Source organism: Haplochromis burtoni, unplaced genomic scaffold, assembly GCF_018398535.1.
Source record: "Haplochromis burtoni strain Fernald_Lab_line unplaced genomic scaffold, NCSU_Asbu1 Contig_531, whole genome shotgun sequence".
In the NCBI taxonomy this organism is placed as follows: Eukaryota; Metazoa; Chordata; class Actinopteri; order Cichliformes; family Cichlidae; genus Haplochromis; species Haplochromis burtoni.
Genome location: NW_024582892.1, coordinates 238413 through 265528, shown reverse-complemented (window position 1 = coordinate 265528; position 27116 = coordinate 238413). Strand labels below are relative to the sequence as shown.

General features: G+C 40.5%; 5 protein-coding genes across 11 annotated transcripts; 4 read left to right on the top strand and 1 right to left on the bottom strand.

The window, feature by feature from the left end:
- Positions 1–475: 475 nt before the first annotated feature.
- Positions 476–6193, bottom strand: LOC102298309 (elongin B). The gene is made up of 4 exons (XM_005947443.3): positions 6086–6193; positions 5178–5312; positions 3682–3790; positions 476–1518 (listed from the first exon to the last, which is right to left on the bottom strand). The coding sequence occupies exons 1-4, from the start codon at positions 6086–6088 to the stop codon at positions 1406–1408; spliced, it is 360 nt and encodes a 119-aa protein (XP_005947505.1). The 5' UTR covers positions 6089–6193; the 3' UTR covers positions 476–1405.
- On the top strand, positions 6169–12113 carry pkmyt1 (protein kinase, membrane associated tyrosine/threonine 1). 7 transcript variants are annotated; one of them, XM_042214218.1, is made up of 9 exons: positions 6170–6257; positions 7528–7574; positions 7658–8066; positions 8233–8470; positions 8563–8836; positions 8922–9028; positions 9111–9283; positions 11068–11285; positions 11385–12113. In XM_042214218.1, exons 3-9 carry the CDS (start codon positions 7698–7700, stop codon positions 11755–11757), a joined length of 1752 nt encoding a protein of 583 aa, XP_042070152.1. In that variant the 5' UTR covers positions 6170–6257; positions 7528–7574; positions 7658–7697; the 3' UTR covers positions 11758–12113. The 7 variants fall into 7 exon arrangements, with proteins under 7 accessions (XP_042070153.1, XP_042070152.1, XP_042070151.1 ...); XM_042214217.1 differs by having other exon boundaries at positions 6203–6349; positions 7674–8066; XM_042214214.1 differs by having other exon boundaries at positions 6203–6349.
- A 541-nt stretch (positions 12114–12654) lies between these two features.
- LOC102298002 (zinc finger and SCAN domain-containing protein 2) lies at positions 12655–15089 on the top strand. Its single transcript, XM_005947442.3, has 3 exons — positions 12655–12918; positions 13140–13338; positions 13431–15089. Exons 2-3 carry the CDS (start codon positions 13149–13151, stop codon positions 14150–14152), a joined length of 912 nt encoding a protein of 303 aa, XP_005947504.1. The 5' UTR covers positions 12655–12918; positions 13140–13148; the 3' UTR covers positions 14153–15089.
- Positions 15090–15877: 788 nt separating this feature from the next.
- LOC102297282 (zinc finger and SCAN domain-containing protein 2) lies at positions 15878–17997 on the top strand. Its single transcript, XM_005947439.2, has 2 exons — positions 15878–16088; positions 16168–17997. Exons 1-2 carry the CDS (start codon positions 15878–15880, stop codon positions 17061–17063), a joined length of 1107 nt encoding a protein of 368 aa, XP_005947501.1. The 3' UTR covers positions 17064–17997.
- A 4445-nt stretch (positions 17998–22442) lies between these two features.
- Positions 22443–26946, top strand: LOC102296782 (sesquipedalian-1). The gene is made up of 3 exons (XM_005947437.3): positions 22443–22553; positions 22827–23130; positions 24874–26946. Exons 1-3 carry the CDS (start codon positions 22473–22475, stop codon positions 25257–25259), a joined length of 771 nt encoding a protein of 256 aa, XP_005947499.1. The 5' UTR covers positions 22443–22472; the 3' UTR covers positions 25260–26946.
- Positions 26947–27116: the final 170 nt, after the last annotated feature.

The following is a 27116-nucleotide window of genomic DNA, read 5'->3' as shown; positions in this document are numbered from 1 at the left end:
TAAATATGACAATTTGTTATACCTGCTTACTGTGCATGCCGGCTCACATATGGGCTGGACAGAGGCATTGTTAACGTCACTATCACACCTGTATATGAGTTTTGTGACTTCTACATCATCAGTGATTTCGATTTTACCCCCAAAACAGAAACACATTTTTTGAGCGATACATAAATCAAATGAAAAAGCAAATATGATGCAAATTAGAACTCACATATGCAATTTAATATTTAAGTTCTCTTTTTTTTTTTTTTTAATTTGTCAAGGATCAACAAACACTCCTTTGTCAAAAAGTTAAAATTTTCTGGAAATTATTTCATGGTTCAGGCTTTACATGGTTGTAAGAATCACTGCTACAGCCCTGCCCAGTGCCTCCAACACAGATCAATACACTGAATTACTGATTTATTCATTAAATACTGACACAAACTTAAAAAACATTAAAAAAAACAAACAAATCAAAAAGCAGTCAGAGTAAAAAACCAAACAGGAAAAACTTTTAATTAAGCAAGATCACAGTTACAGGCTATGCATGTGTAATAAGGGGAAGATGCCACGTAAGTGTTGGTGACTTGTGATGTGTGCATTTACAAAATGAAAAGTTTAACACAAGAAACGCTCCTCCTGTGTATATACTGTATGTCACAGACAGAATATCCTTTGACCAAACAACTAAAGAAGAAGAAAAATAATCCCTCTGCTGTCCAAGAGGTACCTGCCTTTGGTCTCAGTGCGTGAAACACAACAAGGGACTAACGCGTGAAACAAACCGAAGAAACAAAAATGATGATGAAAACAAAAATGAACGCAACTATCTTACAGACATTCTTCCTGGTTTACGATCGAATCAGAAATGTACAACGAAAAGTGGGAATCAGACCAGAGAAACGAATCAGTGGTAGGTCTATCTGCTTCTGTGAATGTAAAGCCTTTGTTTTGAGTTTGTTCATGCATTTGCTGATTCACACACTGGACTCTTACCCATGCATGTTAATTCTAGAGCACTGTGACACACAACTACGCCTCCACCCTTTCCAAAATATTAATGATAATAATTAGAATAACTCAACACATACACACACACGCACGCATACACACAATCACACTTTCCAAACCAACTTCTTCACTCGGTGCTTAGGAGCAAATTCAAGGAGCTGAACTGCATGTGATGTGGAAATCAATAGAGTTAAAAAACAAACAAACAAAAAAACAACAAAAACGTGTGGGGAGGATGTTGAGATGACAACATGAAGGTAACATGGATCGGCTTGGTTACCTAAAACGTCCCCATCCAATCAAATGAAACTATTTTACACATCCTCCACCCCGCTACTTCTTCACCGCAGTTAATCTGCACACTGCCACTTCCATCCTTCCCGCCGATGCTCGCTTCCTGCCTCTGCCATCACTGCACTGCCTGTTCATTAGCAGTGCTACCAGAGTCCTGAGGCTTCATCACATCAGGGAGTTCCGGGGGGCTGGAAAAGGCCTCGATGTGCAGCTGCTCAAACATCTCATCTGCAGGGCACAGAGACAAGGAAGCATGAGCTCCATCGTGACAGCAGAGTTTAATGTGGCTGCACATAATAAAAGGTTGCTGAAATGAATCATTACTGTAGAGCAAGTGTATCCAGGGGAAAAGCCTTCAAAACAGATTCATGCTCGTGTAACTAAGGACAAGCTTTGCTCAATGCACTTAAAGGTAGAAGTGCATAATTTGAGCCACAGCTTTAAGGCACGGGGACTCGGGTTACACGCAACACATTTTAATGCCGCTGAGGGCCCTTTGTGTATGCTCTTAAATATAACTGCTGGTAAAGCCACGCTGAAAATCTACAATGAGTCTTCTTGAGTGAGTTACAGAATAAAATCACACCTTAATTTTTAATGAATGAGTTTTGAAGGAGAAGTTACCTTGAAGCTTTCTTTTAAGTGACACACAATACACTCATTCAGTGATGCGATTTACAGTACTGTGCAAAAGTCTCGAGCCACCTCTCATTTCCTAAATAAATACAGTATGAGAGGCAAAAAGACTAATAAATAAATAAATATATATTTAAAAAAAAAATAGAAAAGTAGACATGTTGTTGTGCTGAAGACCACAGATTACAGTGCAAAAGAATGGATTAGTCAGTCATTCATCATGGTTGTCTGCTGAAAAACACTGTTGTTAATTGAGATCAGTGATGGTTTATTAAGTGAATAGCACAAATGTTTTCCACCAGTCGTGCTACTAACATAAAAAAAAAAAAAAAAAAAAAAAAAAAAAAAAGAGTCATACTTCTTGGTAAAACGGAAAACTACTCTTTATGACAGAGGAAAATTTAGTACACATCAGAACTGAGAACATCACTTGATTCTCAAATTGTATTCCTTCTCAATAATTACACTGTTTCCAAGATTACATGTAGCATATAACCTTTTATGAATCTTCAACTCAAATACTTTAGAACAGGGGTGGGGAACTCCGGGCCTCAAGGGCCAGTGTCCTGCAGGTTTTAGGTATCACCCTGGGTCAACACACCTGAATCAAATGATCAGTTCATTATCAGGGCTCTGGAGAACTTGAAGACATGTTGAGGAAGTAATTTAGCCAACAGAACAAGCAACAGTGCTTGAGTGTCTGTCTTCCCAGAATGATGTTACGGCCAGTGCACTACTTATATAATGTAACTGTGCAAAAGAAAAGGAAAAATGCCTTTAATTTGGCACAGGACTTATCAGAGGAAAGCAGAGTTTCTGTGACAGTTTGAAGGAGATTGCACAATGTCAATTTCCAAGCATCACAACCTGGGGAATAAATAAAAACCCTTACTTGAGCTTCAGAACAAAAACTTCAGATTCACCCTTCCTAAAGAAAAAAAAGATAGCTTGTTTGCGAATACTTTGAGTCCTTTCTTTGCTCAAATGGAAATAAATCTGTTAGGTTCACATAAAAACACCAGCGTGTCTGACATGAACAAAGCAGACTGCCAACATGACACATTAGTTCCTTAAGGAGAAAACAGTGAAACTATAAGCTGGCCAAGTATGTTGCCTGACTCAAATCGAAGAAAACACTACTGGGGTATTTTTAAGACAAAAAGAGAACAACACAGTCTCTCCATGTTAAAGAAACTGTCTCTAAAGAAAGGAAGAACATCTCTATATAAAAACAAGGAACAATGGTATCATCCACCAAATGTAAAGGTGGACATCTCAAATTATCTCAGTAATAAAACGTGTGTTTCCTATAGGTGAGTTCCTATAGTGAAGCCCGTATTTTAATAAAGTAAACTGAGGTATTTTTAGCTGCTCCCTTATTTCCCAAGAAGCCGCCTTAATAGAGGGAGCCACATGTTTGATTTAGAACAGATTTTACACCAAATACCCTCCCTGACGTTACCCTCCCATTTATCTGGGCTCGCACTGGCAGTACACAAGCTTGCAACCCCCTGAGGCAGGATTTGTGTCTCCTCAGAAGGTCATTCACATGTCTTAACCACTACACCGCTACTTTAACACTGTAACTCTAAACTGTTCTAATTTTAAATAAAGAGTAAATACATGACAGTTCAACTCTGAGAACGATTTTTATACTAAGACATTTAAGCAATGGTTCATAGGAATGTACTCATTTTTGCTGTGTAGTGTACCCCTGATCTTTAAAACCAAACAAACAGCATAACCACAACATACCATTAATACGAAAGGCCAGACCGACTGTAGCTGGGGCTTGAGGTCTGGCAGTCTGGTTGGTGAATCCAGAGTCACCCAGAGTTTTGCTATCCTCTAGCAGCTGATCATCCTGTAATACAAAAATATCATGACCTCAGAATATAAGAAGATAGTCCAACTAATATGCAGAGCGTGTTTCTGATAAAAAATATTTAAGTAAGCAATGTTTATTTACAGAGTTACAAATTACTGCACAGGAAAACAAGTGAAAACTGGGAATAATCACAATAAAATATATTAGATACTTAAAACATAGTTCAATAGCAATACAAAACCAAAAATATTACAACACAATCTAAATACTTAAACCAAAAAGGTTTCAACGACTTTTTCATGAAGTCTAAAGAGCGAGCTAAATATAGCTGGAGTGGCAGACTGATCCATAGTCTTGGCTGCCACAGACTGAAAGGCTCTATACCCCAGTCTACAATCTTATATGAGGAACAACTAATGTATTTTGAGCAAGTGAGAAGCAGTGTGTTTAATGAGAAACTGAGTAGTAGTCTGAGCTTGATTTAGTGCTCTGTATGTAAATATGAGAATTTTAAAACGAATTCTAAAATCAACTGTGAGCCGACGTAAAGAGCATAAAACAAAGAGAATGTGAGCACGTCTGTATTAGGGTCTGGATGCAGCATTTTGTATCATTTGGAGGTATGAAAGAGATGATTAATCTAAGCGGGTAAATAGGGTGTTCCAGTAATATAGGCACGGAGACACAAATATATGAACAATTATCTCCAGTCCAGCATGGAAGACCATAGCTTACAATTTGGAAATCTTCCTTTAATGAAAGAAACCAGAAAATGACATAAAATATTACAGAGCGATTACAAACACTAGACTTCAAAGATGAACAAAAGGAGGCAATCGCTTGACAGGTTCTTGAATATATTTTAGGAGGAGTTATAATCCTGGTCTCAGTCTCACTGAAGATTAAAACAAGGTAACTGCTGGAAAGCCAAACATTAAATCATTATAAACAATTAGCTAGGGTGGACAGTCTATCCAGCTGGTGAGGCTTAAAAGAAATTTCAGCATGGACATGACAAGTAATGCCCCTGAAAGATTTGAATGATCCCAGCTAAAGGAAGGATGTAATAGGCCCAGGTTTGAGCCTTGTGAAACTCCACAGGTTAGAAAAGCTATTTGAGATCAAGCAATATGAGCACAGAACAATGTCCCACATCAGATGCCAGGTTTTAAAAATCTGCCTGAAAGGGATCAGAAATCTGTCATAGGTAAAAGAATCTAAATAGATTTTCCACAACTGCAAATTTTTCTAATAATTTCCTATTCAATGGTAATTTTGAAACAGGTCAATAATTACCAATATTTACCACGAGGTTGAAGTTTGTTGGGGTAATATTCAACTACTGTGAATGTTAACATTAACACTGGCTACATTCTGGCAAAATTAAAGTGCACATTTAGTCTTTCTGATGCTGTAAGCTCACTTTGTAGAGTCGCTGGTCCTCGGGTGGTCTTTTAAGTATTCCCTCGACAATACGCTTCAGCTCATAGACAGTGGTGGACTCCTTGGCATCTGTGAAGATTGTGGTCTTGTGACGCCGGATCATTAAGAACACGTCCTGAAAGGAAAAAAGGGGGGCACACAATGTAAAAACCAGCTACAGTTGCTCATTTACCAAGAAGTTGAGGATTGGGTTCTATGAAACGTTACTCCACATTAAGAACGTCTATCCACAAAAATATAGTTCTTGAGTAAATATATATTATGACCAACAATAACCCCGTTTTACTAGACAAAACATCTCATTAGGCCACGAAACTCGTTAATATTGCATGCCTATCCGAAACTGCTTAAACACCTAACCTGACTGTACAGTAAACGCGAAGATTTTTTAAAAGGTTATATTACATGAAAATTTGATAGCGGATTCTGTAATAGATATTCTGATAAGTGTCACTTCATTTATTCATACGCTAGCAAATAACAGTGAACAGTGTGAAGCAGACGTAGCTCTGGGCTAGCGCGATATTAGCCGACACGTCAACTGTTTTGATAGTTCGGTGGAAAACAGCCCTAGATAACACACGGAATAGGTCTGACAAATACAATACACACTCAGCTAACCACATGATATTGCCTGGATTAATTAGCTAGCTAGCGTTACAGCATTTCCAAGGTTAGCTGAGCTAAGTTCCCTCGCTAGCTACACCCCCTCGGTTATGGATGGAAAGGCTAAGCTAGCAAAGCAAAAGTGAAATTAACATTTCTATAGCCAACAGTATCCGCTGTTATTATCACGTTAATACGTTTGAACACATCGCCTAACATTAACAGAGTGTCGAAATCTACGTACGACTCTCCCGAACTAATCGGCAATAATATTAAAGTTACCATTTCAAGTGGTCAGCTAGCTAGCCAGTTACGCCAGCTCTGTGTTTTGCAGCAAAAGCCCAGACTGCACTGCTCTCGGATATTGCGCAATGTACATGCGCAACTCGTACATTCCGTATTCACGGAGACCAGCTACGCAGCGCTACGTGAGAGTTTCAGAATTTGGCGCGAGGTAGGTTGACGCTTGAAGGGTGTACGCGCAGGGTTTGGATAGAAGACCGCTGTTTTGAAACCTGTCGTCAAAAGTGGACTATGGTCTGCGAGGTAACGTTTTTTAATTCCGCTTTAATTAAATAGTTAAATATAAAATGTCAGTTAGAGTAAGTTATCTTCTCGCGGGTTAGCCAGCTAATCAGGCTGTGTTGTCATGTTTGTTTTGTTCCGCCCGGGGTTAACGTTAGCCACAGGTGTTTAGCTGCGGTGACAGTTGTCATTGCTATAAACTAATGGACAGTATTTGTGCTTCGAGTAATGTTACGTTAACAAAGCGAAAAGTTATGTTGGAAAAATTAATCAGTTGTGTTTTATCAGCGGGTCTTTACTTTCCCCCTGACGCCAGGGGCTGGGCTGGGCTGGGCTGGGAAAAGGAATACCTGTCTTCCTACAAATGGGTTTAGTATCAATGGATCGAGAGGACTGTGCCGATACCGATATCAGACAAAAGCTCTACAACCTGTCAAACCAGATGTACCAGGAGTAGTGCTAAATGGGTGGGGATCAGTCTAGAAAGACCCATTTTTTTTTGTTTTTTTAGTCTTCATAAATAATACCTTTTTGCCTTTGCTCTGTGGAGAACTAGATGAAAAGAAACCATTAAAACTGAGCACTAATTGTGAAAAAAATCAACTTCCAGTTCTGGTGAGGAAATTTATAAATACCCAATGTGGGAATGAATACCATGTTGATTTGGAGCTTTTAATGATTTATTTGAACTGTTGTTTTTCCAGGGTGGAAGGATTGTGCAGCAAACATCTTTAATTACCAAAAACAAAAAACTGGGTGCACAAGTTTGAATTTATTTGGGATTTTCTGTAATCCTGTGTGTTCACTTGTGTTGTCAATGATCCCAGTTACATATCAAAACTGGTTTAGGAATGGATAAAGCAGGCTAACCAGGAATGGATAAAGCAGGCTAACCTGGAATGGCCTTCCCAAAGCTCTGACATCAACCCTGTAGAAAATGTACTGATTAGGCTTAAAAGCAGAGTCTGTGCCAGGAAACCAACTAATTTAAATGAATTCTGTCAAGACGAGTGGTCAGATATCCAACCAAAATTATGCCAGATGCTTGTTGATGGGTACCAAGGGGGTCTAATCGAGGTGCAACTTGCTCAGGGACATTTAACCAAATATAAGTGGCGAAATATACTCTTGACCTTGTGTGTATTAGAGAAAATCTAAAATAAATCCAAAATCGTTTACCCAATTCTTCTTTTTTACAGCCACTTAAGATGTATGCTGTTAAATCATTCAACTATGAAAAGAGAGTGTATGTAAAATTCTCACCACATCTACATATATGTAGCTGTATGTATTGCTTATGTTTACAATTTTTACTCTTGACTGTTACAGCTTCCTGTCTTTATAGTAAATCACAGAAAAGGTCGACACAATGTCTGTGGCGGTGGAAACTACAGTGCCGAGGGTGGCTCTCCCTCTTCCAACCCACTTCTCCCACGCGGAGCAGTCCTTCTCTCTCAAAAAGCGCCGGCTACCTTTTTCCTCGTCGTCTACGTCAAACTCATCCTACTATTCCCCTGCTCGTCTCTCAATTTCTTTGCCTCCGCTGCCACCATCTAAAGGATGCCCCCCGCTGAGCAGAATGTTTCCTCAGCATCAATCCCCCTGGACACCCCTGTCTAATTCCCTCAGTAAATCTCCAAATTCTGCGTATGATCCCAGCAAACAGCAGTCCTACTTCAATCAGTGCTTTACTAACTTGGGCCTGCTGGGGAGGGGATCATTTGGAGAAGTTTACAAGGTGAGCAAAACACAGATTTAAATAAAGAGGGCTATATAATAACATAATATATTTGGTGTTGCTGTTTCTTCACATCAAGGAAACTGGAAAATTCAGGATTTTAAGTATTTGTTTGTTTATTTTTCCAAAAGTTGTAATTTCTGGATATTTTCTTTTCTCTCTCCAGGTGCAAAGCAACAGAGATGGTCATCAGTACGCAGTCAAACGCTCTGCTCAGCGCTTCAGGGGTAACAGTGAGAGGAATCGGAGCGTCAGGGAAGCCAGGAATCACGAGCACCTGTGTCCTCATCCTCATATTTTGAACTTCGTGGCTGCCTGGGAGGAGTGCGGCCGACTCTACATCCAGACAGAGCTGTGCAGCACCAGCTTGCTGCATCACGCTGAGAACCAGCCTCCTGGCCCAGGTCTGCCCAAAAACAGTTTGTATCAGCTGTGATTTTGTATAAAACTTCTACATCCTCGTTCATGCGGACTTGTGTTTTTTGCTTGTAAACAGACGAGCCTGCTGCTTGGGCCTACCTGTGCGATCTCCTCTCAGCACTGCAGCACTTACACTCTCATGGCTTCGTGCATCTGGACCTCAAGCCCGCCAACGTCCTCATCACCGCCTCTGGTCGTCTGAAGCTGGGTGATTTCGGACTGCTGCTTGAGCTCAAACAGATGGGAGCTGCAGGGGAGAAATCAAAGGATGATGTTCAGGAGGGTGATCCCAGATACATGGCCCCCGAGCTGCTGCGTGGGGAGTATGGACCTGCTGCAGATGTTTTCAGGTACATATGTGATTCATTATGTACAGATGTGACTGATCTGATTTGAAATAAGTGTCTAAATATTATCGCATCCTTTTTTATTTAGTTTGGGGGTTTCCATACTGGAGCTTGCCTGTAATATCGAGGTTCCAAATGGTGGCGAGGGGTGGCAGCAGCTCAGGCGAGGCTGTCTCCCCACAGAGTTTACCAACGGTGAGATCTGCTCTAGGAGGCCTCATCAATTTCCTCGTCTGATATAATGATTTTTCTTTTAAACTTCCATGTGTGATTGCAGGCCTGTCAGAGGAGCTTCAGACAGTCCTACAGATGATGCTGGCCCCAGAGCCGTCTGAGAGACCCACAGTCTCTGAGCTTCTTGCCCTCCCCTCTGTTAGGAAACGCAGGTGGAGGAGACGCATGTATCTTATGGCTGCTGAGACAATGCTGACACTGGCCTCTCTGTGTCAGGTAACAGAATCACTAAATCCTTTAAATATTAATCTTTTAGGATTGATTATTTTGATTAACAGTTTAGTAAAATGTCCTTGTAAGGATGCCACAGCATTAAAAATAGAATAACTTTATTGTCCACATAATGGGCAGCTGTTTTCGGTTGACCAAGCCACAAATCAACCAATCAGTTCATGAATCCTGGGAGATGTCGGCCCACATTCATAGATATGCACATCTATAAATTCAATACAACTACAGAAATACACCACAGCATCTTATTATTTAGCATGCTGATTGCATTTGGTACCAATGATCCCTTATACCCCTTTAGCTAGAGGGATCCTATAAAGTTGTCCTGAGGACATTAATTCAAAGTCAGAATAATGGGGGTGTTCACGGTAGAGGTGGGAATCACCATACATCCCACGATACGATATTATCACAATACTTAACGCACGATACGATATTATTGCAATTTTTTAAAAATATTTTGCGATATTCAGATTCTGTACATAAAGGTAAACTTTATCAATATTCATTTTATCTAATATCAAAGTCTCGCACTCAGTCTTTCTCTCATTTCAGTCAGTTTTATTGTTGACAAACTGAACGGTTTGTATTACAGTCTAGTCCAACTTAACTGAATGCAACCATCTGGTACAATTATAGCTATTCTGAACTATGCAATTTATGAAAACTATGCAGCCCTTCAGCAACTGAAGAATTTGAAAGTAAATTAAAACAAAATATAATTTTACATTAAATAAAAAAGTTTTAAACTTAATTAAAATAAAACATGTCTTAAATTAAAATAAGTAAACTGTCATGTTTATTGCTGCCAAAAAAAAGTTAAACACATTTGGACAGTGAAGGAATGTCAGGATTCTTGCTCAGAAAAAGGATCAACATGCTCTGAAGTCAGAGCACAAAAACTTTTTTTGTAACAAAATATCGATTTCTGCTGTCCCTGTATCGATACATTATTAGCAAACAAAATATCACGATACTACACAGTATCGATTTTTCCCTCCACCCCTAGTTCACGGTCAGCAACAATAGACCGAGCTTTCCTGAAGATAGTCTGATGACACAGCTTAGCCAATAAAGTTTGTTGTCAACCAATCATTTTTCCAGAAATTCTGACAATCCTGTTTATTTTGTTATTGTGTTCCTGTTTGCCACAGTCAGGTTACCAAACCAGGCTGAGAAACTGAACGTAAAATCAAGCTGACAAACTCTTTCCAAAACGTTGTGCCCAACTCCGAAACCTCTCGACGTCCTGATAACAATGAATCTCTGATTAGCTTCCTTGTAAATGGATAAAGCATTAATCATAAAGTTGATCTTGCCATCAATATATCAATATATATAAAGTGGAAAACCTGTCCATCGGGTCTGTGTTATTCAAGTCAAACATGTGTTGTGGACATTAATCAACAAATAACAAGATTTAAACCTCTCTTTCAACCTATGAACCTGAACAAAATAGTTAGAGTTCCTATAAAAACAAAAGACAATCATCAGCATATTTTAACATTTTCACATTCCCTGCATGTCATTTAAACAGAAAATGACAATAGTGATCGAACACACCCTTGAGGATCCCCCGTACTAACAATGGTTTCACCAAATAAAACATGATTAATACAAAGCTTTTCAGATGATCAGTTAGAAAATCTCTAATCCAGTGAATCAGTCCTGAAGTTAATTTAGCCTGGCCAATTCCAAACTTGAGCCTTTAAAGTTTACTTTCCTCAACCTTGACAAATACATTTTTCTATATTTTCTTTTCTTCATAGATCGTAGTCTCCTTTGGGTGTAGATTCCTCTCCTTCTTTCGCTTGCCCTTCCTCCCTCATTGGAACAATCCAGCTCCTTGCACTCCTCCTAAAGACAGTTGGGACAGGGATTTAACCCTGCCTCTCAGTGCCATGCATACTGACTCCGGGACCCCAGAAGAGGATGCAGTGTTTTTTCATCCCACAGACCCAGAACTGTCCCCCACCTTCTCACAAAGGTAGAGAATTATCGCATCAATAGGATGGAAGAAAAATTTTAAGTGAGTATATTTCTGTTTAACTCTCCTTTTTTATCTTCCTTTGTTTTCATGTCACAGGGTAAAATCCAGATTGTCTGTAGAGAGCACATCCACGCCTCTCCCGGGCTCGCCAATGCGCTATCACCAGAGTCCTGCCCACACACCCACTCACTCAAATCTTAGTGGCTGGTTCTCATGTAAACTTGCTCAGACCCCTTCCAGCATCCACACTAATGGCTCCTGCCGCACACTGACACCCAAAGTGAGTCCGATACATGTCGAGCTGGACGCAGACCCCTTCCAGAGCTTACACTCTCCATCCACCAAGTCCTCACAGCGGCGTGGGCGCAACTGGGTCCAAGTGGAGGAGGCCGTACCTCCTCGACCCAGCTTGGAACCAAAGAACCTGCTCAGCTTGTTCGAAGAAACGGCTCTGGAGGGGGAACGATGAACACAACACTGCCTTTATCTCATTCATGAGTTTTTGTGTGAAAAATGTAATGTGACAAAGACCTAATGTATTAATGTAATAAGTTTACTAGCTTGTAAATATTTTTTTTGCCATTTTGTAACAGCTTCTTTTAAGGTGCATTTGAAACAAAAAATGAATTTAGGGGAAAAGGGTTGGATGTGTACTCAGACCTTAGAACACTTTTCTTTTTTTTTTTGGTTTGTGCCAGTGTAATCAGTTGCTGAAACGACTCGTGACTGTGACTCTGCGTTGTTTACCTCGTGAGATACAAAACAAAGCTAGCAGAGTTTGAACTTGTGGAGCATGTTGTGACTATAAAGCACCTCAAAATTCGACATGACTGGTGTTTCTTTGTTCTCTAGACTTGTGCACATTACAGTTTGATATAACAGGCTATCCTTTGAGAGTAGTCATCTGTTCTCTGATTGGATAGTTAAATTTGTGATTGACAAGACATTGACCAATCAGCTGAAAGGAAGAAAAATCGGGTCAAAACTCTTACTTGTAAGTTGAAACTTGAGTGCAGTTTCACACGTATTTTTTATATATTTTTTTTTTTGCTTTGTATCTGTAGCCAGACCTTAACAAAAACAACTTGTAACTTGTGTAAATATTTTTACACACCCAAATCTTTTTCTTACGCACACACAAATTCTTATCTGCAGATGCACAAATATATATACGCATTCTGATTTACAAGTACAAAATATTTATGACCACAATTTGAGCCCATAGGACAGTCAACAGAAACACATTTTTCATAGTGCATGTTTGAGGTGCAGTATATTTGAATTTTAGTAAACGCAGTACAGCTTTGTGGTGTTATGTTTTGAGCCCTTACCAGTAGGTGGCAGCAACGGGCCTCAGGAACGCTTCAAACCCATGAAGGGGACACTGCCGCTTTATTGCTATCGCGCTGTTTATTAAACCGTTTTAACACCTGACCCGGTTTACAGCAGGAAAAGCTTCACACAAAGATGTTCGGCGGACGCACTGGCTGCCATTTTTAATCTACCTGCAGGAATCATTTTAAAGGGAAACGATTACCTGCATGAGTGTTAATATTTTAAACAATTCACGATTGCAGTTTGAGCGGCTGTTGAGACTGCGCATGCTTCATGGGATCGCATTAAACTCAAGGTATGTGAGCATTCGGCTTGTTAATAACTGGTAGTAAAAATGCACTCCCGTTTTTTCTGCTTTCCTCTTAAATAATACATTCTGCTATTTTTTTTGTTCTTTGTTGCATAAATATCCAATCGCCATTATTTCTTTCATTTATCTAAGTGGAAATGTGCAGAACACATGTTGCATCCTGCAAAAGTCTGTTAAATATGCTCCTTAATTTTTTGTCTTCTTAGTCCTTAAAGATGGCCAAAATTGAGCGCCTTAATCTTCGAGTGGAAAAGCTCCTGTCTAAAGTAGTACAGGAGGTTCTGGATGTGGTGAAAGAAACTGTGTGCGAGTATCAGGAGAAAACTGCCAGAACCCAGAGAGAGAATCAGAGTCTGAAGAGGAGACTGCAGGAGCTGCAAGACAGAATTAACCTGGGGAGCAATGGTAAGAAAACAAAGGATCCAGCTGTGAGTACAAGTGGTGAAACAGCTGGATTTAAACTTTTTTAAAGTAGTTTAATGTGTGTCTTCCTGCAGCATTGGTGCCAGAAATGTTTGCATCCATCCCAGCAGACATGAAAGAGAAAGAAGAGGTGGTCATCCCTGTTGATAAAGACACTGAGTCATTAGGTGCTTCCTGCTTTTCCCCTGACCGTGCAACAGAAAGCCTGGGAAATCTGAAAACAAAGACACATGATGGACAGTCAGCCTCATTAATAAACCACGAAAGACCCTTCATTGCACCTCTGCATTCTGAAAATGACCAGAAAACGAAAGTAGAGCCTGCATCAGACAACGATGGCTTGCGTATTGTGAATTATTTTTATTGCGATCCATCAACGAGCACTGCAGGACTCGGAGGTGAATCTGCAGTTTTCTACATTGATTCAGGACGTGACGTACAGGAGCCAGCGAGACACATCAGTGCAAACGATGCCGGAGAAGAAAACCAAACCAACACAGAAGTGGGCTGCTCGTTCTCAGCAGAGAAACTGCAGAGAAACGTCCGAAAACACTACAGCTGCTCTCTCTGCGGTCGCACCTTCAGGCATGCAGGTGACTATAAGAAACACAACCGGGTGCACACAGGGGAGAGGCCGTACTGTTGCTCGGTGTGCGGCAAGCGCTTCAGCCAGTCGGGGTACCTCACAGTACACCTGCGCTACCACACAGGAGAGAAGCCGTTTGCCTGCAGCCAGTGCGGGAAAAGCTTCAGTCACTCAAGTAACTTAAAGAAGCACCAGCAGACTCATCTGTGAAGGCTGGTGGGTTTTTCGAGGTCAGCTAAAAACATATAAAGAGGTTAATGTGCCTTCTTCACAGAATAGACTGCCTCTTAGGGAGCACTTGTGTTTTCCTGAGCTGCTGTTGTTGGTCAGATTTTGTTTGTTCCATTACTAGATTTTGAAGCATGGAGTCTGTAGTGTGTTTCTGTATTGTGATCTCCAAATAAAATAATTAGCTGATCAAATTCTTTTGGTCCTTCTGTGTGGTCCATTGCAATATTTGAGACTGGTGCACAATTTCTTTTGAATCAGTCTCAAAACCAAAATTGTATTGTTCTGAATCATGAGACTTAAAGGCACCTACTGGAAGCCACAGCTCATTTCTAAAATATATCCACCAATGGGGATCTCTTCTACTTATTCAGTTCAGGGTCACTTATTTAATTTGATTACTCTGTGATGTTGTAACATATTTCTTTAGCAGGTATGGGTTATTAATGTTACCAAAGACCCAGATGGGAAACTGAGACTGTTTTGGAGGACCTCAGCAATATGATGAACTCAGTTCTCTTCAAAAAATAATTTGATCTCTTTATAATGTGCCACTGTTAGGAGTAGATTACAATTAGGGTCCTAATTTTGGCTTCTTGTAATAATTCTTGAGGTGCAGAGACAGTATTCATGCTTTTGTTGTGACTTCAGATATAGATATGTGATATTTTATTTATTGGCTCTGTCATGTCACAAAACAATTAAGGGTTCAGGATGGCCTAATATAACAAAATAATTCACAATATCACAATTTATTGTATGATAAGAAGAAGACAGAAGCGTTTCACTCGGACCTTTATTTTGAAAACAACCCCTCTGCACACGTGATCAGAGTTCTGCTTCCGGATGTTAAAGATTGTTTTTGCTGTTCGTGGATCTGCTTTGTTACATGTTGTCAGTTTTTTTTTTTTTTAATAAATTATCTTTACAAGTTTGATAGGATAAATTACTTGTCATTAAAATCGATTTATTTATGTATATTTTTGCTAACACGATAGCCTTATGACCAAGTGTTTGGACCTCTGGGATGTTTAAACGGAAAACATTGACATACGAAGCTAACTTCGGGACTAGCTTACAGGTACTCCTGGAGATTTAAAAATATTGTCGTATCTAAAACTGATATTAGTAACAGTTACAAGATAACACTGCCACGTATTTCAGGTTCTAGAAGATGAGTAACCATCATTTTACCTGTTTACAATGTTTTAAATCTCGGACCAAAATAAGGTGAATGTAGCTGAATGGAAGTGTAGTAGGAAATCATTTGATTGCGTTGCATGACGGTTTAATAACAGGACAGGTAATCACTGGTTTCTGAAAGAACAGGTGGCTCTAATTCGTTGTTTGAAGTAACAGGTAACTGCACCCATCAGTGCTGTCATATACAATCACTGGGCACTTTATTAGGTACACCTTGTTTGCACCGGGTTGGACCCCCTTTTGCCTTCAAAACTGCCTTAATTCTTCATAGCATAGATTTTATTAGGTAGGCGGGTAGGCGGTGGTGTTTAAATTATGCTTGGTTGGTATTAAGGAGGTCAAAAAAATATTCCCCACAATGAGCAGTTAAGCAGGTGTACCTAACTAGGTTGTTGATGAGTGTAATCACCTAGCGGTAGCGTCAACGGTATTGCTTATCATACATTTCTCCTTAATTAATATATAAAAACAGATGTGTTCTCATAAGTGGTGTTTCATTTCAGGATGTCTAAACTTGAGCGTTTGAACGCCCGGGTGGCCAGACTCCTGACCGAAGCCGTGCAGGAGGTTCTGGAGGTGGTGAAGGAGACGGTGTCAGAGTACCAGGAGAAAACAGCCAGGACACAGAGAGAGAACGAGAGTCTGAAGAGGAGACTGCAGGAGCTCCAGGACAAGATACCAAAAGAAAGCACCCATGAGAACACATATCATTTTTGTGAGGAATTTATTATTACAGATAATGTAACATTTTTGTTCTGCTTAAGGTCTCTTATTCATGATTGCAAATTTCACAGCTGTCCTGACTTCAAGTGGGCCATCAGCAGAGGAGTGCGACACAACAGCGAAGCAGGATCGGCGCATCATTCAGAAGCATGACTCGGATGTTATTGCTCTCGCAGAGCAAAACAGCAACCAGCTCAACTATGTCTTGAAGCAGGAGACTAAAGAAAAAGACAGCCACAGCGGTATTCAGACACAAGCTGAGTCCAAGTTGGCGCAAACGTCCACAGACCACCACAAAGTACAGCTGGCAGATGCACCGCACAACTTAGAGGGGCAGCGTATGCCGTCTGAAACCAGGGACGCCGGCGCAGACCCTTACTCCAGCACACTGTTTGGGTTAAACATGGCTGCTATCAAAAGTGAATCAGAGCCCACAGACTGCATGTCATCACAACAACCATGTCTTCAATCTCAGTACACCGGCTGCATGGATTTAAGCTGCAACTCCTCTCGTCACACCTCTACCGAGACCCTCAGGCCGCAAGCTAGCGCCGAGCCTTATGGACTCGTTTTTGTTCGTTCAAATCACATGGCACACAGGAGGCATGGATTAGCAAAGAACACCAGGGCCAGTTTGGACGGCAGACAGATCAGGATGGAGCACCTCAGGAGAGACGGCTTCCACTTGTGCGTGGTCTGTGGAAAGACGTTCAGCAGGGTCGGGAACCTGAGAATCCACCAGCGCTGCCACACAGGAGAGAAGCCGTACGGCTGCGTCCAGTGTGGAAGGCGCTTCAGTCAGGCGGGAGACCTGAAAAAACACAAAAGGGTCCACACGGGTGAGAAGCCGTACTACTGTAGCCAGTGTGGAAAGAGCTTCAGTCGTGGGGAAAACCTCAAAAGACACCAGAGGATCCACATCGGAGAGACGCTGCAGTTGCAGCAAGCGTGTCAGGAGCAGCGGTAGTGATTACAGCACTGAGTCGAGTGCACATCAATAAAATCAGCAGAGTTTTTTGTTTCTTTTTTAGAGATTTTTAAAGGTTGATTTTTGACCTGTGATCCTAGTTTTAGAAACAGTTGCAGTGTATTTAAATTGTTGCTAACTGGAGCTGTTGGAAGGCTCCTTTGTTTGTCACGCTAAGCATGGAGAAGCCAGGCGTCTGTTTTTTACCCTCTTAACCAAATAGGGGAAGTCTTAAAAAAATGCATACTCTCTATATCTGATATATCTGGTATATCATATCCGTGCAGTGTTACTTTGGTGACACAACTCAACCGAGTGTTGAAATTGTAATAACAGACGGCAGCAGATGGGCTTCCATGCATTGTTGTAACTTGCAAGAATATATATGTCAGTGCTCAAGAGAAGGATCTTAAACAGGAAGCTTCTGTCACCTTTCAGCTAATTACGTTCTCAAGGTGCTACACAGGACATATAAATAAACACCGGGCATCAGTGTGGTTTACACAGGGTGTATCAAAAGAGTCATCCAATTTGGAAAGGCTGTATTTTTTAAAGAAACAGTGTTTCAGTCATTACAGGTGAACGACTGAACAGTTAAAGCACTTTGACAACAGATTATTCCTTTTGATACACCCTGTGTAATGAATAAAGCTAGAAATGTAAAAAGAAAGGCACAAAAGCATGCAGGTTTATATATAAATGTGAGCTTTTCATTTAGATCGAGAGATGTTAAGATTTTATTGGAGCTACATTTGAAACAGCTTGTAAAGAAACAAGAGTCTGTAAATCTCCAGCGATACATTTGTATGGCCTGTGAAATCGAATCGAACTTATGTATGCTAAAAATGTGTTTATATGTATGTCTTGTGAAGGTCCGAGGGAATGTGACTTCTAAAAGTTGGGTTGTGCCCAAATGTTTCATAAACACTGCTGCTTCATTTAAAAAAATTCGATTATTTGCATTTTTTTTACATGTTTCTATGATATTATGAAGAACAATAATAAGCATTTTATAAGATTCAAATAGATGACCCCTCCCTGAACCTGGTTCTGCCGGCGGTTTCTTCCTGCTAAAAGGAAGTCTTTCCTCTCACCAAGTGCTTGCTCATAGGGGATTGTTATTGATGGACTTTGCTCCATCATGCTGGAAAATTGCCACCAGATTGCTCTTGGATCACGGGAAGAAGTTGGGCTTGGAGGACATTTGTAGGATAGTCAAAGAAATAATAATAATAATGATAATGGATTGCATTTATATAGTGCTTTTTGAGACCCTCAAAGCGCTTTACAGTTCCTCTATTCATTCAGTCTGACATTCACACACTGGTGGAGGCTGCTACAGTTGTAGCCACAGCTGCCCTGGAGCAGACTGACAGAAGCGAGGCTGCCATATCGCACCATCGGCCCCTCTGGCCATCACCAGTAGGCGGTAGGTGAAGTGTCTTGCCCAAGGACACAACAACTGAGACTTGTCCATGAGTGGACAAGCAGAAGCCCAAAAGCTTTGATCGGCTTGAGAGCTCTGATCATGCAGATCTCAAAAGCTCCTATCCTGCATGCCACAAAGAATTGCAGAAGTTATGAAGAATATGATGAAATGCTTGTGATTGTGCTTCTGTGCCATGGAAACATGCAGGGGTTAAAGTTTCATTCCCACATCTTCGGTTAATGAGTAATGAATGTGCTGCAGTCTGGCGTCCTTCCAGCTGATGCCATGGAGAAACTTAGGAAGAGTACTGTAGCATAAATGGAGTAACTGTGTTTAAAGTGGCAGGTAATTTCAAAGAGCTCAGCAATAAACACACAAACTGTCTGTGCAGCTTGGCTATGCAAGCTAAAGATACAGCTGCTATTTTTCAGAGAGAAAAAAGTGAATCTGTAATAAGATCACTCTCAGAGATGGAGAAAAATAATAAGAGGATGACGAGGTTATTTTCAAAAGCTATAAACTCAGAGAGCGACAGTTGACAAGCTAGAAATTTAAAGCTTTACATGTATTGTTACGTTAATGGTTCTTGTTCTGTTTTTGTTTTTTTTATCAGAAGCTAGATCTGTGCAGGATGTTTTGCTGTAGCTGAACGGTTATTTCAAGTTGTGAAACTTGAATTGGAATCATTTTGTGTTATGTAAATGGTATGAAAATACTACACAGTTCAGTGCAGGCTAAACTGCTATGTTAGCAGTGTTTACGTACAGTGTACAGTACTGTGCTGTGTTGTGCTGCTGTAGAGCAGGCTGTGGTATTCGTGGCCACTTAAATTAGGTGAAGCAGTGGTGGAGATGGGTAACCAGGTGAAATATATGATATAAAACTCAGGTAAATTTACTTTGCTGATGCTTTTGCACTGATGAAATTCACCTTTATTTAAGTGAAATTTAACACAGTTTGATTAGAAAAAAAATGTAATTCTGAAGTTTAAAAACCACCAAGGTGGATCGAGGCTGATGATGCTGTGTAGCTTAAATTCTACCTTTCATATTGCCTTTATACCGGCCAGGTGTTGAAATAACTGCTTCATAGGTCATGTTAAAATCACAAAAAACAGTTACTCTATCAGCTGACAGCCTGTACCCACAAAGAGAGAGGAACTCTAATGGCACTCACAATGAAAATTAATTTGTAACTTATTAGTAAGTGATTCATTAGCTCATGCTGCACTGCTTCAGTGGATCTTAGGGTTTTGCAGCCTGTAACCCATGGAAACTTGTAAGAAATAATCTAAATAAGAAATGAAGCAGCAAAGTGTTTAAAACACAGAGTTTTGGCTATACAAAAAGGAAATAAATATGTTCTTGCAAGTTAGATGGTGTGCAGGAGCCTCTTTGTCTCCTATGGTACCAGCATTACAAATGCTATATTGATGTGTCTTCTAGGTCCGACTCCGTTATAACAGTTTCCTGTGAAACGTTGGTTTGAAAAGGAGGTTAACTCGACGAGTTGACCTCTTTCCACCTGCAGAATGTGTCGTCATTTCGGTAAATGTCAGAGAAACCTTTTAAAAATCGGAATTGCATGATTGTCATTAAAGTTACCCGACTTTCCAGACTGATTAAAGGCTTTCTGATGGTTGGACATATGTATTGCAAGTTAAACTTGGTTTGTGAAGCAAAGGCAATAAACTAATTTATTACCATTACCGATGGCTCAGTGAGTGACATTTTAAGCAAACTGTTCTTCAGCAGACTGGTCAGCAGCCACAAGTATATTGTGTAAGTAATTATCACATGCACCCACTTGGGTTTTTGCACAGCATGTGTCAGCAGGGTTTTTCTGCTAAAAACAACAGTGACCACATAACCTAAAGCAATCTGCACATCAACATTGTTTTCTGAAGCGGCGGTTCACTCAGAAGCGTTTGAGAAACCACAGGTGCTGGCACAAGTGAGATTCAAATGCCACGAGAGAATATGCATTATGTTAACAGTACTGCAAAAAAGTCTTGAACCACCTCTCGTTTCTTTATGTTTTGCTTCCAAGCAGTCAGACTTTTTGTCATTTTTTAAATGGTCTTGAGTAAGAGTTCTCCAGGCTTTCTGGAGGTTTCTATTTGGACATTCGCTGCTTTTTCACTCCAGTCCAGTCTTTGTATTTGGACATTTTCACAGGAAATGTTTTCCTTTGTTTGTTAAGCCACTTAACACTGACCTATAAAGTGTAAAAATGTGCATAATTCAAGGGGTGAACCACACATAACAGACAACTTAGCAAAAAATCCGTTTTTAATTGTGTCTGTAGTTATTAGTGGCCTAAAAACGTCATATTTTTAACGGCATAAAATATTACCAAAGATAAAAGTTTAACAGGCATAAAATTGCATTTTTGTACCAGCCGGCTCATTCCCAAAGAGCTATTAGCCAAAACCCTGACATAACAGTGTGGTGTGCAGTGTGTCCTTAAACTGGACAAGTGGAGGAGAAATTAGGAAGTAGCAGACTTACAAAACTATCCACAGAAGATAAACAATATCTGAAAATGCTTTCCTTACATAAGAGGATTTATGGAGTGATGAATTAAAATGCTAAAGGTCAGGAGGGAGACACAACAGTGAGTCTTTACAGTCACTGAAACACGGTGGCGGCTCTGTCATGTCTGGAGCTGCATTTCCACAAATCACAACAACAGCTACCCCAAGCTGCATTATATTGTAAGGTAAAGGCCCTACAATAACATGGAGAAACCCCCAACAATCATATGATGGAATTATGGAAGCAGAAAACTCCCACAGATTTGATCCACCATAAAATTCCACTTGGGAAATATCAGCTTGGTAACAGCTTCACTTTTAAGCATGACAATGATCCAAGCACACTGCCAACACAGTAGAAGCACCTGGATGGAAAAAACACAGTGGATTGGCCTCCCCGGAGCCTGGACCTCATTATTACTGGAGCAGTGTGGGGTCACCTTCACAGAGAATGTAACATCCAACATCCACAAAAGAGCTTTGACTGTGGATCAGGGGTGGCTCGAGACTTTTGCACAACACTATAATTTTGTTTATCGTTCATTGTGTGCATTTATGTTATCAAGTTTTCACCAATCAAGAAGACCATTTTCATTAATCAAGAAGGTCGATTTTTGATCCTCATTCGTATGAAATTTTAAAGTACTTTTAAATAAAAACAGCGTGAAGCAATGCAGGTTTTGTAAGAGGGCCATTCTGCAAGATGAAACCGCTGAATTACACAACAGCAGTGCCAAACTTCAGCATTTGAATTGCTTTTAGCTGCATCAAAGGAGCCGATTTTACAAGTATAACACATTTACAACTGATTTGGGTAAACTGACAGGGTTTCTAGCCTAAGTGATAAAACCCGGGGACCAGCCCATTTATTTAAAGTGTTTACGTGAAGCTGCGCTCACCTTACCAGGAAGCGATTGATTGACTCAGACGCTCACAGAGGAACGGCTTCATTTCCCATTTCACAGAGGTGAGTAAACAAGAACCATGTGGATATGAGAAACTCATCGGCCTCTCCGTTTCTCAACTTTTAGGCGTATTGCCAACGGAGACTGGTGTTGAGTAAGTTTGTGTTACTACAGGCGCGCGTAAACGCCTTACTTAAAAAAAACTCGTCTTATTCATGGCGATCGCCGTGTTTTCGGCTGAATACGAGCGAAACACGACTGTATTTAAGTTTCTGTTGTAGAAAAGAAAGCAGTCATTCTTATTGTTGAGTATGAACGCCGAGATATGAATGCATTTCCTTGTTTAAAACGCGGAAAAGGGGCGCTTATTTGGCCGCTGGGCGACAATGGGTCATTAAAATATCGTTAACATAACTTCTCCATAATTATAAATAGTCACAGCAATAACATGAGGAAGTACATAAAGTCTTTCTTTTTCTTTCTTTCGATCTGTGGTGTGTGCGTGGCAGATTTTGTTCCGGGCACACTGAGATGTTGAAATGAAGATTGATGAAAAAGTCCTCACCTATTTTGAATCTTGCAACTCACCTGTGGATAAGGAAGGGTACCTGTACAAGAAGGTAAGACGCCCTGGCTCAGGTTTACAGGGAACCTGATTAACGTATTGTTTTGAAAAACAAACAGAAAGGGTAGTGAGGTCATCTAAAGTAAATAAACTCAGAGGGGATTTTTTTAAAACTGTTTTTTAAGTTCAGCTTTCAAAATCTCTGTGACATTTCACCTCCCACTGGGTTGCCTGTTTCCTCAAATCAGTTATGTAAGAAATTGAGTACACAAGGCGTTTGTACAGCATGTCAGTAAAACACAACTGTCACACACACACACACACACAGGGTGAGATCAAGACTTCCTATCAGAAGCGCTGGTTCGTGCTGAAGGGGAACCTCCTCTTCTACAAAGACCGGCAGACCGACCGGGATCTGGTCGGAGTGATTGTTCTGGAGGGCTGCACCGTCCAGCTGTGCGAGTCCGAGGAGAACTTCGCCTTCTCGCTGGTGTGGAGCGAGCCGGGGCTGCGGACGTACAAGTTTGCCGCGGAGAACCAGGCCAGTCAGGAGAGCTGGATCAAAGCCCTGCTGTCAGCCAGCCACAGCTACCTGGCCCTGCTTGTAGTGGACATGGAGTCGAAGTACAGAGGTGAGGGCAGAAAGATGGAGCGGGTTTATCTTTGCTGGGGAGAGGGGGGGGGGGGGCTAAAGAGAGCAGCCTTTGTTCTGGAGGGCAGCTGCGAGAGGCGTTGCATCACTGTCTACATCAGACACCTGGTACACTGTGGTACATACTGTAGACACGCACGCACACGCACGCACACACACACACACGTACACGCACATATTATGATCTCGCAGCATCAGTCGCATCATTATGATCACTACTGATGTTTTATCTATTAACAGAGTAGTAATGAGAGCACAGTTCATTTCAACCAAGTTTTTATTGTTAATATTTGTTATTGATCGTTCTGCTTTGTTCTAAAGATCGGTCATAAATTTCTCATAGCCACCACAAAATCGATCTCATGTCACGTCTCATTAAAACAAAGTTGAAATGCTCTCACAGATTTGGGGGCGTTTTGCTTAAAAACTGGCTAAAATGACGGTTAGTTTCACCTGTTAAGTAGTAATTGACTTAAGTGGTAATTAAGTTAATATCAGTCATTGAATCCGTTTATGGACCTGATGTCCTGACCATGAGGTGTGAGCATAAAGCTCTCTTAAAACAGAAAGCGTACTAGATTTATGTTTGGTGCTAGAGCGGGCGTCCAACTGGGAGGTTGATGGTTCGATCTCCAGCTCCTTTAGTCTGTACACTGAAGAATCCTCGGGCAAAATACATTTATCAGTGTGTGTGTGTGTGTGAGAGAGAGGTACAGGACCAAAATAAAAACTAGATTTTTGAAAAGAAGTATAAGTAACTGAAATGATTTTGTGAATAAAAATGAAAATATAGAGGAAATATCCAGAGTTTCTGTGTGATAGAATTCTGTGACACACTTTGAGTCAACCACCACCTCTGACACGCGCCCTTCTTACAGCTATAATCAAAAAAAGACTAAAACTAAAACTGAAACTAATAAAAACTAAACTAAAACTAGACACAAAGATCAAGTTAAAGAGGTTTTACAAAAACAAACAACTAAAGCTTTAGTTCAGGGGTGTCAAACATAAGGCTCAGGGGCCAGAATCGGCCAGCCAAAGACTCCTACCTGGTCCACTAGAGATCTTTGGAAAATGTGAAGGACAACTTTAAATGTTAAACTTTTAACTGTATTTTTTTTTTTTTAAGTTTACAGCTTTTCCAAGTGATAAATACCTCCCCCACGGTCATTCCTGTAACACTACTGTCAATAAAGAAACAGATAAACAGTGAAACAACATGGATTTCCTGGTTGTTGTTGTTTTGGTTTTTTTATTGTATGCTATAGACATTAATTGTTTTTACAGCAGGTTCACAGTAAAAAGAAAAAAAAAGACATTCTGTTATTTCCCCCAAATTTCCATTTTATAATTACAACACAGTCAGAGCTAATTTTACATATTTATTTCTTACAGTTTGAGCCTAAAGCAGCATTTCTTTTATCATGTAGAAAAACTGACAGAAAAAACTTGGATTAGCACCTGTTTGCTTAGCATGTACGACACAGTTCTTTATTTGTGTACATTTTCTGAGCATGTAGTGATCAGTAAGAGATTCTCAGTATTCCAGGGCCCACAGCCGGAATAGATCACCCACTGATTGTAGAGTTAAAGGTTAGATTAAAGCGTCATTGAGCAAGTGGATGGAGCTCTGCCGTACACATGCAGCATGAGCAGATTTTGTCTTTCTCTTCATGTGCATTCAGCTCCTTAATTTCTATATTTCACTGTTTTTTTTCTTCAGATGCAGTTGGTGCACTCTCCAGTAAACCAAGCAAACCTTTTGTCATGCCAAATTTCAGCGCCATCCAGTCTGCTGCCGTCTTTGTGACCTCAAACACCTGCACCTCATCTGCGCTGGGAACAGCACCCAGCCCGAATTCCTGTCCAAACCTACAAGCTCTTACCATTTCATCCAAGACGGCCAGTAAGAAATCACCCAAACTGCGATCGAAGAAGAATGCCAACGCGGTGCCTATGTTTGATCCATTTCAGACGATTGGGGAGTACGACTTTAACCAGCTGCATGAAGATTATGGAAAGGAAGTAAAGGAACTGATTGTCATGTGGTCAAAGAAAGGACACGGCGGTGCGAATGTTCAGGAAGAAAACTTGATAGATTTTGAATGATAAAAGTTGGCTTTGTTTCTAACCCTTAACTTATAGAGAAGCTTTATCATGCATACGTGCACTGGATTAGAAATGTGTCGGTAATATATAGTTGACATAGTTATATTTGTTTTCTTCCAGAAACATGCTGTTTCTTTTTTACTTTTTCATAGATTAGTCAATAAATGATCTGTGATCATCTGTTTTATTAACCTTTGTTTGTCACTGCAATGATGTTATTTCCTAAGTTGGCATTTTTATAAAGTCACTCACCTGAAATATGACCTCCATCTGCTCCAGCTAGTCTACTGTCTTTATACTGGACATACTATGGCTAACCAGTTCAGGTGAAAACCTTCCTCTTAAGACATGGATGTCAAGCCTGTGTTACACTGTGGGCCACATACACCACATTTTGATTTTAAGGAGGCTGGATCAGTAAAACTGTTCTTTCTGTCCTTTAATGTTTAACTACACATTTACTAAAGAAATGCTGCTGTGGCAAATGAAAGAAATGTGTCCGCACGACTCTTTGGGATTAAACTGTAAGAAATAAATGTGTTAAATTACAGAAAGGATCCTGGTAGCTTAAAACTAGACTGAAATTTTCTGTTAATTCACAGAAAATGTAAATTTCTTTTGTTGATTTTTTTTTTACTGTGAACACATTGTAAAAACAGAGTTTTTCCTTCGCACAAAGCTTTCCAGTGGGCTGGATTTGAGTCTTTGGCAGGCCTTATGTTTGACACGTCTGTCTTAACATGCCCGAACAAATTTCACCGAGGACAGAGAATGAAAGAAACTGTGAAACGGTGATATAAAATTTGCTTATTAATAACAGCTTCATTACTTCAGAGCTGATAATACCTGGCGTGTTTATAAGAAATAAATCTGCCAGCCATTAAAAAGGCCTGAGTTCATCTGTAGCTGAAAGTTGGCCACATTTCCATTTTAAATCAGGAATTGTCTGATCGAGGAAACATTTCCCTTTGGGCTCTATTATTATTGATGACCTAATGAGTCCATTTTGCCTCACAGATTTAAACAATTTGACCAGTGACAGGGTAAAAAAGGACTGACAGTTGGCTGGGGGGCAACACGGGCCAAGAAGGGTGAAGTCCGCTAAATTTTAGAAGGGGGTCGAAATGGCTGAGAAACAGAATGGCAGGAGGGCAGCAGGGCTATTTCAGTCTGTACAGCTGTCTTGTCTTCGTGGTCTTTGCTCTGTCTTTCTCCTTCTGTGTCTGCATCGCTTCTTTTTTCAACCTTCGAGCCTACAGCTGAGCTGGCTGCTTATTGGCTTCACATACAACACATTTTTTGCCTCCTCCTTGCCAATCGGGCGCTTCGTTTTCCATCATTACAAAACATTGCAGATAATTTAGGTCATATTTTGCCACGTGAAACGCTACGCCCACGAGCCAGCTAAGACTCTGGATTGCTTCACGCCAGCGTGGGATACCAATACATACATACCTAAGCTGTACAGTTGTGTGATTGATGGCCAGCCAATGATACTCATATATGGGGTTTAGTGGGTGGGTCACTGTCCTCCTATCCTAAAGCAACTATACTGGGAACCTCGAGGAGGAACCCAAATTAGTGCACCCGTGGCGGTAAAGCTGGTCATTTAGTCCAATCATCATTTTGCCTGTTTCTTTTTTTTCTTTCTTACACTTGAATCAGTAAAACAGAAAATGATTCACTATCCTGGGTGTGAGCACCTGTTTTGTCTTTAGTCCCTGTAAAGGTGGCCTCTGTGATCTATTTTGTTCCCCTCCCAGTCACACTTTCAATGTTATTCTTTCCACTGAGCATTTCCAGCTACTTGAGGCAGTATTAAAAGGACTGTTTGGATTTCTCACTGATGCACGGTCA

Bases quoted from the DNA above. Each gene is read 5' to 3' on its own strand.
- LOC102298309 (XM_005947443.3), bottom strand. The intron at 3,791-5,177 runs GTGAGCTTACAG...TTTGTATTACAG, and splicing joins AGGACCAGCGACTCTACAAA to GATGATCAGCTGCTAGAGGA. The intron at 1,519-3,681 runs GTATGTTGTGGT...TGTGCCCTGCAG, and splicing joins TCTGGCCTTTCGTATTAATG to ATGAGATGTTTGAGCAGCTG.
- pkmyt1 (XM_042214219.1), top strand. From the start codon at position 7,698: ATGTCTGTGGCGGTGGAAACTACAGTGCCGAGGGTGGCTCTCCCTCTT. The intron at 8,471-8,562 runs GTCTGCCCAAAA...GCTTGTAAACAG, and splicing joins GAACCAGCCTCCTGGCCCAG to ACGAGCCTGCTGCTTGGGCC. The intron at 9,284-11,067 runs GTAACAGAATCA...TTTTCTTCATAG, and splicing joins CACTGGCCTCTCTGTGTCAG to ATCGTAGTCTCCTTTGGGTG.
- LOC102298002 (XM_005947442.3), top strand. From the start codon at position 13,149: ATGGCCAAAATTGAGCGCCTTAATCTTCGAGTGGAAAAGCTCCTGTCT. The intron at 13,339-13,430 runs GTAAGAAAACAA...GTCTTCCTGCAG, and splicing joins AATTAACCTGGGGAGCAATG to CATTGGTGCCAGAAATGTTT.
- LOC102297282 (XM_005947439.2), top strand. From the start codon at position 15,878: ATGTCTAAACTTGAGCGTTTGAACGCCCGGGTGGCCAGACTCCTGACC. The intron at 16,089-16,167 runs GTGAGGAATTTA...CAAATTTCACAG, and splicing joins TGAGAACACATATCATTTTT to CTGTCCTGACTTCAAGTGGG.
- LOC102296782 (XM_005947437.3), top strand. From the start codon at position 22,473: ATGAAGATTGATGAAAAAGTCCTCACCTATTTTGAATCTTGCAACTCA. The intron at 22,554-22,826 runs GTAAGACGCCCT...ACACACACACAG, and splicing joins AAGGGTACCTGTACAAGAAG to GGTGAGATCAAGACTTCCTA. The intron at 23,131-24,873 runs GTGAGGGCAGAA...TTTTTTCTTCAG, and splicing joins CATGGAGTCGAAGTACAGAG to ATGCAGTTGGTGCACTCTCC.